Genomic DNA, 13,280 nt, shown 5'->3' with positions numbered 1-13,280 from the left:
CATCCCTACTGTAAAGCATGGGGGTGGTAGCATCATGCTTTGGGGGTGTTTTTCTGCACATGGGACAGGGGACTGCACTGTATTAAGGAGAGGATGACCAGGGCCATGTATTGTGAGATTTTGGGGAACAACCTCCTTCCCTCAGTTAGAGCATTGAAGATGGGTCGAGGCTGGGTCTTCCAACATGACAATGACCCGAAGCACACAGCCAGGATAACCAAGGAGTGGCTCTGTAAGAAGCATATCAAGGTTCTGGCGTGGCCTAGCCAGTCTCCAGACCTAAACCCAATAGAGAATCTTTGGAGGGAGCTCAAACTCCGTGTTTCTCAGCGACAGGCCAGAAACCTGATTGATCTAGAGAAGATCTGTGTGGAGGAGTGGGCCGAAATCCCTCCTGCAGTGTGTGCAAACCTGGTAAAAAACTACAGGAAACATTTGACCTCTGTAATTGCAAACAAAGTCTACTGTACCAAATATTAACATTGACTTTCTCAGGTGTTCAAATACTTATTTGCAGCTGTATCATACAAATAAATAGTTTATCAATATTTAATCAAATATTAATATGATGTGAGGTCCAGTTAACAGCTTAAACTGGTAGAAGTAATAAGTACTTTTTACTTAAGTACATGTCAGAGCCAAGACTTCTTAACTTTCACTTAAAAGTAACTTTAGGTAAAAAGGTACAATCAGTACTTTTACTTTAAAAGTTTTACTTTTTTTATTTTAAAACATGAGTATCTGTACTTCTACTTAAGTAATTGATGTGTGTACTTTTGCCACCTCTGATGCCCTGTCCTTCTAATAAACTCATTTCTAATCCTGTCCATCGTCGTCACTACCAAAGAACATCTCAACATCTTCAGCTCTGCTACCTCCAGCTCCACCTCCTGTCTTTTACTCAATGCCAACTGTCTCTAATCCATACAACATCTCAGGTCTCACCACAGTCCTATAAACTTTCCCTTTCAGTCTCACAGATACTCTTCTATCACAAATCACTCCTGCTATCACTCTTCTCCACCCACTCCACCCTCCCTGCACTCTTTTCTTCACTTCTCTAACACCTTCTCCACCTCTTCTCCCTGCAACCGCACCCCTCCACTACCCTCCCTCTCATTCACACACGTACTCTGTCTTACTGCTACTGACTTTCATTCCCCTTCTCTCCAGCGTGTACCTCCACCTCTCCAGGCTCTTCTCCACCTGCTCCCTACTTTCACCACTAATCACAATATCATCCGCAAACATCATAGTCCACGGAGAATCCTGTTTGACCTCGTCTGTCAACAGACCTGACTTCCTCATACAATACCACACCTCCTCTCTCCACCCTGTCGTACACTTTTTCCAAATCCACAAACACACAATGCAACTCCTTCTGTCCTTCTCTATACTTCTCCATCAACATTCTCAAAGCAAATAATGCGTCTGTGGTGCTCTTCCTCAGCATGAAACCATACTGCTGCTCACAGATGGTCACCTCTTCTCTCAGCCTGGCTTCCACATTAATCATTTATAAAAGATTTCAGGACATTTCAGAGTGTATTAAGAATTCGACATTAATTTGCCAGGCAATAATTAATAAACAAATATAAAATGTAAAACAAATAATAGAAGGAAGAACATGATCAGACATGTAACGGTAAAATTCATACAGTCCTATATTGTAATTATTACAGTATGCATGTAAAGTAGCTTGAATTCCGGGATTCAATGCAATAAAAAAGTCTGATGCTCTACAATTCAGTTTGGAACAAACAGTTCGCTTTTATTTCATTGTTTCAGACAGACAGACAGTTGGTGTCCCTCATCAGGAACCAGAAGGTCGGTGTGATTGTGTAGAGAGTCAGAGCTCCAAACAAGTACTCCTCCGGTTTTAGCTCATAAATTCGTTTCTCCAACAACAGCCAAGTGTTGTATAGCAGGAACTACACACACACACACACACACACACACACACACACACACACACACACACACACAATTGTTTTAATCAGTACTGTTACAGATACAATGAAAGTACAGTAGTAATGGTGTAACACACACATACACACACACACACACACACACACACACACACACACACACATACTCAGAGGGATTAAGGATGAACTCACCCGAGTGCAAAAGACGACCCCAAAAACATTGTACAGCATGGGCAGCCACTTAATCTAAACACAGGAACGAGAAAACACTGTTACTGTGTGTGTTACAGTGAGTGTGTTACACCGTGTGTGTGTGTGTGTGTGTGTTACAGAGCATGTATATTACAGTGTGTGTTACAGTGCGTGTTACAGGGTGTAAAAGTGTGTGTGTGTTAGATGAGTGTAAGCACTTACATACTGAAGGGAGAGGATGATGGCTGTAATGATGCCTGTTATTAAAAGCACAATGTACAGAACCCAGAATAAACCAGGACGGGAGGTGAAGTCCACCTAAACACACACACACACACACACACACACACACACACACACACACACACACACACACAGAGTTGTGCAGTCAGAAGTCAGTTTCACACACGGTGTATCCTGAACAGATGCAGTACTGAACTCACACTGACAGGAAGTAATGATGATGATTATGATACTCTAACACATGTTGGAGATGAGGGTTGTGGTGTGTTTGTGTGGGGGGGGGATTCATGATATTGGGGCATATTGGGGGGGCAGACTGAGGGGTTACAGGGTGACTCAGGGGTTCAGTGTCAGGAACAGTCTGGGTGGGTTTTTACCAGCAGGAAATGAATGTTTGAAGAGGGACAGGTGGCCATTGTAAGGTGAGAAAACGGTTTCATTCGATAAGGAGAACAAAGGTGTGTTTTCAGAGCCCCTGTCTGATCTTTACCTTGGTCTGGAAACTGAACACTGTAATGGCCACACACACCACCACCATCATTACCATAAACAAGAACACGGTCTTCGTCTCAAAATAACTAAAATCAAAGAAACAGGAGGGTGAGGTTTAATACATGTTAAACTGCTCATTAACACCAGCATCAAATTCAGTTGTGTTTCACACACACACACACACACACACACACACACACACACACACACACACTTTAATGTAGGGAAAGTGAAGTGTAAGAGGACTGTAATAGTACAGTAAGAATACGGTGAGAGTGCTGTAAGAAAACTGTAAGAGAAGAGAAAGAATACTGTAGGAGTGCTGTATACAGGAGGAAGACAGCAGGAGAAAGACAGCAGGAGGAAGACAGCAGGAGGAAGACAGCAGGAGGATGGTATGAGTAAAGAAAGAGTACAGTATGAGATCAGGTTGAGTGCAGAAAGATTTCTGTATTTCTGTACTCATAATGTAGTCTTACTGTACACTTTGCATATTAGGCATACAGCTTTTGATCGGACTTCAGCAAAAAAAAATATTTTGGTATCCACTCCGTATTAAACACTCACTATCCACTTTTTCATAGTTTGCCCATGTCTGCTCTAACAGAATTGTATAAATACGGTATAAATATTGTAAGATTACTGTATGAACACTGTATAAACAATGAAAGAGCATTGTATAAATACTGTATAAATACTCTTAGTTTTGTATAAATACTCAATGAGAATTGTATAAATACTGTTTAAATACTCTGCGTACTGTATAACTACCTTATAAATAATCTATGAGTAATGTATAAACACTGTATAAATACTGTATGAGTACTGTATAAACACTGAGAAGTGTATAAATACTGTAAGAGTGTTGTATAAACAGTGTATGAGTACTGTGTAAATACTGTTTAAATACTCTATGAGTACTATATAAACACTGTATAAATACTCCAAGTACGGTATAAATACTGTATAAATACTCTGAATACTGTATAAATACAGTAAGAGTGCTGTATAAATACTGTATAAATACTCAGAGTACTGTATAAATACTCTATGATTACTGTATGCTGTAAATATACTGGATAAACACTAAGATTATTGTATAAATGCTGTATAAATACTCTATAAACATTGTATAAATACTGTGAGTACTGTGTAAATACTGTATAAGTACTCTGATTATTGGATAAACAAAGTAAGAGTACTGTTTAAATACTGTTTGAGTACTGTATAAATACTATATAAATACTTTGAGTATGGTATAAATACTGTATAAACAATGTAAGAGTATTGTATACTGTATAAACAATGGAAGAGTACTGTATAAATACTGTATAAACAATGGAAGAGTACTGTATAAATACTGTATAAACAATGTAAGAGTACTCTATAAATACTGTATAAACAATGTAAGAGTACTGTACAAATACTGTATGAGTATTGCATAAATACTGTAAAAATACTCTGAGTACTGTATAAATAATTTATGAATACACTGAGTACTGTATAAATACTGTATAATCAATGTAAGAGTACTGTATAAATACTGTATGAGTACTATATAAACACTAAGAGTATTGTATAAATACTGTATAAATACTGTAAGAGTGCTGTATAAATACTGTATAAATACTGTAAGAATACTGTATAAATACTGTATAAATACTGTATAAACACTGTGAGTATTTAAGGATTTGGGGTGCAGGATGTAATAAAATCTCAGTGTGTATTTCACCAAACTTCACATATAAAAGTGTGAACACCGGCGTAACCCAACCGCCTTTTACACCACATTTATCTGATCAGCTGAGATGTGTTTGGTGTTTGATTTTTTTCTTCTAGTGTTTCAGCTGTGATTCATTTTATTTCAGTGTTATTTTTATAGAGTTTAACAATAAACACTTCCAAAAGCAGCTTTACAGAAATAAAGATTATAAAATACACATTTATACGTCAGTGTTTATAATTCAGACTCAGGTGAGAGGGCGTGGCCTAGAGTTTGAAGGTGGAGCTGTATAGTGTACTGATTTTGTGTGTGTGTGTGTGTGTGTGTGTGTGTGTGTGTGTGTGTGTGTGTGTGGTTCTAACCTCGATATTGATCCAGCACTTAAAGACATGGCGAGAGTCTGTGGGAGAGAGAAGTGAAATTAGCCATGTGCATTTCATCCTCTACACTCGTTTATCAGAGAAGACGAAAACAATGCAGATAATTTTTTGGCTAAAACGTTGTGACATTCTGACGCCCTGCAGGCTGAATACTGGTGTCATTTACACACTTACAAATATGAACAGGTAAACCAGGTTCACAGGAAATCGTCTCCTGTGATAGAAAGAAGAGTAGAAACAGTTACACTGAGTGTTTTAGTGCACATATTACTGAACACAGCAGATTACAGGATCTACTCACCTCATAACATCAATGACTGACAACCCATAAATTATGGGAAAAACAATACTGTGGAGAGAGAAACACCTTCATCATCATCATCAACATCAACATCGGGTTCTGGTTTTATTTTGTCTGTGGATAAATAATGGATAAATAACCAGAACTCACAGAGACAACAGGTAAACCACAGGCTTCCGGATGATGAAGAGACGCACCGGATCACTGTAGGACATAAACACACATGTCATATCATATGTGTGTGTGTGTGTGTGTGTGTGTGTGTGTGTGTGTGTGTGTGTGTGTGTGTGTTTATTCTGTAAATTAATGACACTCACATGAACGTGAAGACCGCTACGATTGAGGTTGTCACTAACAGCTGCAACGCCAGAATCAGATAAACCTGCAACATGACGACAAACAGCATCTTATAGAATAATGTACACGCTGTGGACAAAAGTATTGGGACACCCGACTTTTCCAGACGTATGAGTTTCTTCCCAAACTGTTCTCACAAAGTCTGAGGTACACAACTGTATCAAATCAAATCAAATCAAATCAAATTTTATTTATATAGCGCCTTACAGCAACCAAAAGGAGCACAAGGCACTTTCCAGGTAAAAAATAACAAAAATAAAAAATCGACAGTGGACAATAAAATTTAAGAAATATATAAAAAATATAAATATATAACTACACAGTAGACAATAAAATATAAGAAATATAAAAAATAAATAAAAAATATAAGAGCACAATATATATGTAAAAAAGCAGTTGAAACAGGGCTTCGTGTTAAAAGCTTGTATAAATAAAAAAGTTTTCAACTGTGATTTAAAAACACTCAGCACAGTGATGGATCGATTGTGAGCTGGAAGAGCGTTCCACAGCTTTGGTCCCTGGACGGCAAATGACCGGCCACTAAACCTTTTACAACTGTACTTAGGAGTGACCAGAGAGGTATGTCCAGAGGAACGGAGAGTTCTGGCTGGATGGTAAACTGTTATTAATTCGGTTAGGTAGGCCGGGGCAAGACCATTGATGGCCTTGAATATGAATAGCAGGAGCTTATACTCCACCCTATACCGCACCGGAAGCCAGTGAAGCGTGCCGAGGACCGGGGTGTGAGCGTTTTGAGGTGTTGGTGAGAAGACGTGCTGCTGCGTTTTGAACCATTTGGAGCCGAATGAGAAGAGAATGATTAAGTCCAATGTAGAGAGCGTTGCAGTAGTCAATCCTTGAGCTGATGAAGGCATGTATAGCTTTTTCAAGGTCAGCTTGGGACAAAAATGGCTTGTCCTTGCTGAGGAGTCTTAGCTGGTATAAGCTCGCCTTCATTACTGCACTGATATGTTTCTCGAATTGCATACTTTGGTCAAAAATAACATCCAGGTTACGCACGGTAGATGCAAACTGAGGAGTAAGAGGACCAAAACTCAGAGAACTGCTGGGTGAGTCTGGGCTAAAAAGGATGTACTCAGTCTTTTCTTCATTCAGATAAAAGGAAGTTCTGGGAAAGCCACTGTTTAACATCGTGAAGGCAGTTATGGAGAGGGTCCAATGCAGAGCTATCACTCAGAATCACAGGAAGATAGATCTGGAGGTCGTCAACATAGAAATGAAATTGAACTTTGTGATTGGAAATGAGTTGACCAAGTGGCAGCATATAGAGAGAAAACAGAATGGGACCAAGAATAGATCCCTGAGGCACACCAGATGACAGAGGAGCAACCAATGAAGAATGATCATTAAGTACAACTGAGAAAGTTCTGTTAGTGAGGTATGATGAAAACCAATTTAGCACCGCACCCTGCAGACCGACAACATGCTGAAGACAAGAGATGAGGATGGCATGATCCACGGTGTCAAATGCAGCGGTCAGGTCCAGTAACACCAAAACCACAGACCTTTTTCCATCCAGGGCTCCAAGGATGTCATTGTGGACCCTCAATAACGCTGATTCAGTGCTATGTCTCGACCTGACGCCAGACTGAAATATATCACCAATGTCGTGCAGTCAAATGTGAGACTGAAGCTGAGTGAAAACAAGCTTCTCCATCAACTTCGACAGAAATGACAGGTTAGATATAGGGCGAAAGTTGGATAGTGTGGAGGATCAAGATTGGGTTTCTTGAGCAGTGGTCTAAAAATAGCGTGTTTGAAAGCAGCGGGAACAGTACCCATGCTAAAACAGTTGTTTATGAAAGAGACAAGGATGGGACTGTCAACAGCCTCCTTCAAAATCCTGGCAGGAACAGCGTCTAGAGGGCAGGTGGTGGGCTTCAACTCGTGGACAGCTTTTTTGAGGTCCACCAAAGTGACTGCATCAAAGTTGTTCAAAAAATGTTGCTTGAAAGCATTGCCCGTGTTTACAGAAACGTCATTCAAGGCGACAGACACCGGATTAATGACAGAATTAATAGTGGTGAATAAAATTCCAGGGCGGTGGCTATTGCTGTTCATGAGAGCAGAGAGGTACTGTCCTTTAGCTTCCTTCAGTGCACTCTGATAGGTGGCAAGACTGTTTTTAAATATCTCGAGTGACACCTGCAGCCTATCCTTCTTCCATTTTCGCTCGGCCTGCCTACACCGGCGCCTGAGGGCCCGAGTTGTATCATTGAGCCAGGGATCCGCAGGAACATTGGTGGACTTTACCTTATAGGGTGCAACAGAGTCCATAATCTGGGAGCAGATGTATGGAAGGAGGCGAGGAAAACAGTCTGGACAGGGAGGCGATGCCAATTCATCAATAAAGGCGAGATCAGAAACAGAGAAGGCAGCAATAAAATCCTCAACTGTAGATGAGGTAATAATGCGACGGCGATGAGGGGCAGTAGACGTTGGTACAGGTGAAACAGCACAAATGTCAAATCGTATAAGAGAATGGTCAGAGATGGGAAAATCCATGACCTCGCAAGTTGACACAATTACCCCACGAGAAATAATAAGGTCAAGAGTGTGACCTAACCTATGGGTGGGACAGGAAATGGACTGAGCCAGATCTAATGAGTCTAAAAGTGCCTTAAAATCATTAGCAGGTTTATCAGCGGGGCAGCAAACATGAATGTTAAAGTCACCACAGATTAGAACATTGTCAAACTTTGCTAGAAACTTTATTAAAAAATCCTTGTTTGATTTGGGCGGCCGGTAGATTACTGCACATAGGATCGGACAAGGTAGTATTGGATGTCTCTTTTTTCTTCACTTGAACCAGGAGACCAAAACCTGTTCAAGCATGACAATGTTCCTGTGCACAAAGCAGCTTCACATGGGTTGGAGTGGAAGATCTTCTGCTACAGAGCTCCAACTCTATACATTTAGATGGATGAATAAATCAATAAATAACAGATTGGCAAGGAGCATTTAGTGATAGTATGAGGATGAAACCTTTTCAGGAACCCATCCTCTTGGTAACACCGACTGTCCAGGACTCTTTAAATGATCACAATTTCTACAAAATCTAGTGGAACATCTTCCCAGAAGAGTGGAGGTTATTAATAGAACAGGAAATGGAGACTAAATGGAATGTTCCAAACAATTCACATAGCAATCTTATGGTCAGGTGTCCACATACTTTTGGCTCTGTAGTGTATTTGAATACATTCTAAATCCTTATTAGAACATTTCCTCAGTACAAAATCACACGTCTCACCTTTCTGATGAACGCATGGCGAATACTTCTATTTTCCCACAGTGCACTGGGGTCATCTATATCTCCTGAGGACATATTGAGGGGTATAAGACTGGATGTTCCTAGGGGTGGAACTCCTGCTCCTGCTTCAGCTCCTGTTTCTGCTCCTGCTTCAGCTCCAGGCATCTCGGGTGTGGTGTAGGTGTGAGGGGGAGGAGGAGAACTGCTCCCCTGATGTTGGGACTCTTCATAAGATGGAAGGAGTTCAGACATAAACATGATGATGATGCTGTGAAATAGAAAACATACTTTCAGAACAAGCTTTGATAGCTTTTATGATCAATCAATCAATCAATAAACCATTTATTGAATCATTATATAAGTAAAAATATTAGGTGACGAGGTGAGACAAGGTGATGAGGTGAGACGAGGTGAGCTATAAGGAATCTATTCTGAAGGATTTTTCAGTCTGTCCTGCATGCAGTCCAAATATTCAAATGAGTTTTAATTACACAGAGAAAAAGCATCATTCTTTATATTCTCTTTAGAAATGTTACATGTTTTCATGAGTTTCTTGTAAAGGTTTTGCTAATTTTACAGAAAATCAAATGTTACCCCCCCCCCCCCGATTTCATAATTCTATTAAACCGAGTAATATATTATAAAATATGCAATAAAGATGTATGAGGACATTAATTTTATATTGAGTAATAAAATAAGTGTTTAAAATAGTGTTTAATCTGCACAATGATAAAGACGTAAGAAGTAATAAATAAATAAAAAGTCTTAATTTTTCATCTGCGTTTGTGATTTTTGCATAAACCCCGCCCCTTTGTGAAACCCAACCTACTCGCGGTCTAAGCCCCTCCCACTTTCATCCCGCTGCGCGCACGTTGGTCACTAGGCAACATGGACGCGCGCGCGCACACAGAATGGAAGTTAGAAGAGTAAAATGTGATGAATGCAGGAAGAAGCTTCTTCATTTATTACAGCATTTTGATTGCTGATTTTTTTCCGATTGACCAATTTCACCACGAACTCCCAAAATAAAATTCGTTAAAGCTGATAAATATGTCCTTTGAGCATGGGCGTAAATCCCCGGGGGGGGACGGAGGGGACATGTCCCCCGCAATAAAAATATTTTAAAAAATCGCACTCTCTATTATATGAAAAATATATGTATGTTTACCTAAAATAATTGTGTAAGTAGAAAAAAACCCGCAAAAATGCATTTAGAAACAGTTGAGTTTCCCCCCCCCACTTCCTCACAGTGGTTTGACCCACTGCCTGTTTTCTCAGTTTATCTCACCTTCACTACACACACACGAGTCAGGTGTGTGTTCATCTCACCTTCACTACACACACACGAGTCAGGTGTGTGTTCATCTCATCTACTCTACACACACACGAGTCAGGTGTGTGTTCATCTCACCTTCTCTACACACACACGAGTCAGGTGTGTGTTCATCTCACCTTCACTACACACACACGAGTCAGGTGTGTGTTCATCTCACCTACTCTACACACACGAGTCAGGTGTGTGTTCATCTCACCTACTACACACACGAGTCAGGTGTGTTCATCTCACCTTCACTACACACACGAGTCAGGTGTGTGTTCATCTCATCTACTCTACACACACGAGTCAGGTGTGTGTTCATCTCACCTACTCTACACACACGAGTCAGGTGTGTGTTCATCTCACCTTCTCTACACACACGAGTCAGGTGTGTGGCTGCAGCTCAACTAATTTTCATCTCCATTAACTAGGGGATTTTATTCACTAAATAAAGCGATTCTCTTTAATGTAGTTGATGCAGACTCATTCATAAATTAGTTGCGGCAAAAATGCTGATTTCGGATGTAATTTTCCATGAATCTGCTCTATTAGAGATTAAAATATGACTTATCTAGTGAACTTTAGTTTGTTTATAATAGCTTGTAGCATAGAGCACTTACACTAACACACCAAAGCCGTTTCCCATGCAGTGTTTTATTTGGGACGACCTGGAATAATGTTAATTTAACACACAATGAGCATATTGTTTATCTGTGCATTTACTAAATGAGCACTGTGCTACATCTGAACTGACCACACTGTATTTATAATCAATTTATATTCTGTTCTTAAGTGTCTATATTAATTTGTAAATAAAATGTTAAACTTTTTTTTTTAATTCTTGTTTTTATTGTTGTGATTATTTTTTATGATAGTTTTACTTTCTTTATGTAAAGCAGTGTGAATTAGAATTGTTATTGACGCAGTCTCCATGCTACAATAATAATGTAGTGTCTTTATACTGTAAGTACAATTTGACTGTAATATTTGTGTCCCCCCTCAAAAATTGCTCATGAGAAATTTTATATTAATTGTCCCCCCCTACTGTTAAATGAAATTTAACATGCCTTTGAGATGTTTGTTCTCTTCATTAGCAGAATGTTCACATGTTTAAGAGTCATTACAGCTGCATCAAAGAATGTTGGAGATGTTTGAAAGAGTTTTGTTGTGTGGGTAAAATGTGCGCACCTTCTCTTATCTCAAACAGCGCAGACTGAGAGCTGTGTAGTGATGATGCAGTCTAATAGCCTTTTTATCAATCACACAACCTGTGACGTCTTTAGTGGGCGGGGCTTAAGTGGAGACATAAACAGCCCCCTGATGACGTCACTAACTCCTGCTTTGAAGTTTTGTATGAAAGAAATAAAGAAATGAAGAAAGCCAGGAAATCTGTATTGTTCAGTGAGTACATTAATTATTAGAGAGCACCGGCAGTAGTGAGGAGAGAGGTAAGAAAAGCAAAAAGAAATTATTGGAGAGATTTTTGTAATAGAATAGGAGAAGATATTAAAATAAGTGAAATTTGGAATATGATTAGGAAGATGGAGGGATTCTGAGAAGTAGCACTATACCAGTATTAGTGAGTGATGGGAAAATAGCAATAAAAGATAGCGATAAAGCAGAGATGTTAGGAGAGACTTTCGTAAAGGTGTATAGTAGTGATAATCTGTCAGAGAGTATGAGGAGGTATAGGAACAGACAGGTAGGGAGAAGCCTCATATATATGAAAAGAAGAACTCACTCATCAGGAAGTCTTCTAGACACAGAGTTTAATTTATACGAGTTAAAGAGAGCACTTGTGGGGATTAAGCGTACGTCTCCAGGCAAGGACGACATACTGTATGCTATGAGATGATAACACATTTATCAGACGTATCCTTGAGTATGATTCTGAGACGTTTTAACAAAATATGTAAATCAGGGAATCTGCCTGCAGAATGGAAGCACGGGGTATTAGTGCCTACAGCCAAACCAGGGAAAGACCACTCTCAACCAATTAACTATAGACCTATTGCGCTGACGTCTAATCTGCGTAAAGTTATGGAACGAATGGTTATGAATAGATTGACTTACGTAATTGAAAGCAGAAACATCTTTTCGGTAAGTCAGAGAAGATTTAGAAAAGGGAGAAATACGATGGATTCAATATTGTGTTTGGAATCTGAAATTCAAAAGGCTCCAATGAATAAAGAAGTGTTAGGGTTAGGGTTAGGGTTTCGACGTAGAAAAAGCATATGATATGCTGTGGAAAGAAGGGCTCCTGATGAAAGTTCTGGAGTAACGAGTAAAGGCATATATATATATATATATATATATATATATTATAAGGCATAAATGGAAATGGAGACAGAACAAAGTAGAACATTTGCCGACTTGGAATATGTTTCCACCACTGCAGATCTATGGACTGCTCAGAATAAAAGTTTTCCGTGGGAGACACATGTACGATACCATCACAGCGGAGAGAGAGAGAGAGAGAGAGAGAGAGAGAGAGAGAGAGAGAGAGAGAGAGAGCGAGCGAGGAGGAGGGAGAGAGAGAGAGAGAGAGAGAGAGAAAGAGAGAGAGAGAGAGAGAGAGAGAGAGAGAGAGAGAGAGAGAGAGAGAGACAGAGAGAGAGAGATGCTCTTTGTGGGAAGATAAACTGCCACGGTCACTGATAAAAGCGTGAACTTTGTAAAAGCGTTCAGAATGTTTGAAGCTGATGATGAAGAATGATGTAGACGAGGACGAGGTTTTGCACCTCTTCGAATTGCACGAAGTTTTATGAGATGACAGTGAGAGGTATGTTCTCCCTCCACATCACCGGTGTGCAGCCCACACCCTTAACCTTATATACACGAGCGATAGTTACATTCCTGACGGCGAGGCAGACTGAAAAGCAGTGTACAGAAGTGCGACTGGAAAGTGTTCAGTCTTGTGCTCAAAATTTAGTCGATCATCTTATTGTTCTCTAAGAGAAGTTATTAAGCATTTTACATGTTTAAGTGTCTTTTGCTCTAATATAACTTATTACTTAATGGCAATTATCTATATTACACCTGTTACACCTGTAAGGAGTGAAAGAGATACAAGTA

The 13,280-nt window shown here is 39.6% G+C and overlaps 1 protein-coding gene across 3 annotated transcripts; it reads right to left on the bottom strand.

Annotated features, from left to right (window-relative positions):
- Nucleotides 1-1,769: 1,769 nt before the first annotated feature.
- Nucleotides 1,770-11,449, bottom strand: LOC124382990 (protein lifeguard 3-like). Of its 3 annotated transcripts, none has more exons than XM_046845370.1 (11): nt 11,394-11,449; nt 8,888-9,155; nt 5,577-5,641; nt 5,410-5,463; nt 5,260-5,325; nt 5,133-5,172; nt 4,941-4,978; nt 2,854-2,941; nt 2,343-2,438; nt 2,121-2,174; nt 1,770-1,931 (listed from the first exon to the last, which is right to left on the bottom strand). In XM_046845370.1, the coding sequence occupies exons 2-11, from the start codon at nt 9,143-9,145 to the stop codon at nt 1,785-1,787; spliced, it is 906 nt and encodes a 301-aa protein (XP_046701326.1). In that variant the 5' UTR covers nt 9,146-9,155; nt 11,394-11,449; the 3' UTR covers nt 1,770-1,784. The 3 variants fall into 3 exon arrangements, with proteins under 3 accessions (XP_046701326.1, XP_046701325.1, XP_046701327.1); XM_046845369.1 differs by having other exon boundaries at nt 11,273-11,413; XM_046845371.1 differs by having other exon boundaries at nt 5,260-5,307; nt 11,273-11,413.
- Nucleotides 11,450-13,280: the final 1,831 nt, after the last annotated feature.

Source organism: Silurus meridionalis, chromosome 3 (assembly GCF_014805685.1).
Source record: "Silurus meridionalis isolate SWU-2019-XX chromosome 3, ASM1480568v1, whole genome shotgun sequence".
NCBI lineage: Eukaryota > Metazoa > Chordata > Actinopteri > Siluriformes > Siluridae > Silurus > Silurus meridionalis.
The sequence above is the reverse complement of the archived record's forward strand: the minus strand, read 5'-3'. Positions and strand labels throughout refer to the sequence as shown.

Coding starts and splice junctions, on each gene's coding strand:
- LOC124382990 (XM_046845370.1), bottom strand. CDS start 9,145: ATGTTTATGTCTGAACTCCTTCCATCTTATGAAGAGTCCCAACATCAG. Junction 5,464..5,576: donor GTAGCGGTCTTCACGTTCAT/GTGAGTGTCATT, acceptor TATGTCCTACAG/TGATCCGGTGCGTCTCTTCA. Junction 5,173..5,259: donor TCAGTCATTGATGTTATGAG/GTGAGTAGATCC, acceptor TTTCTATCACAG/GAGACGATTTCCTGTGAACC.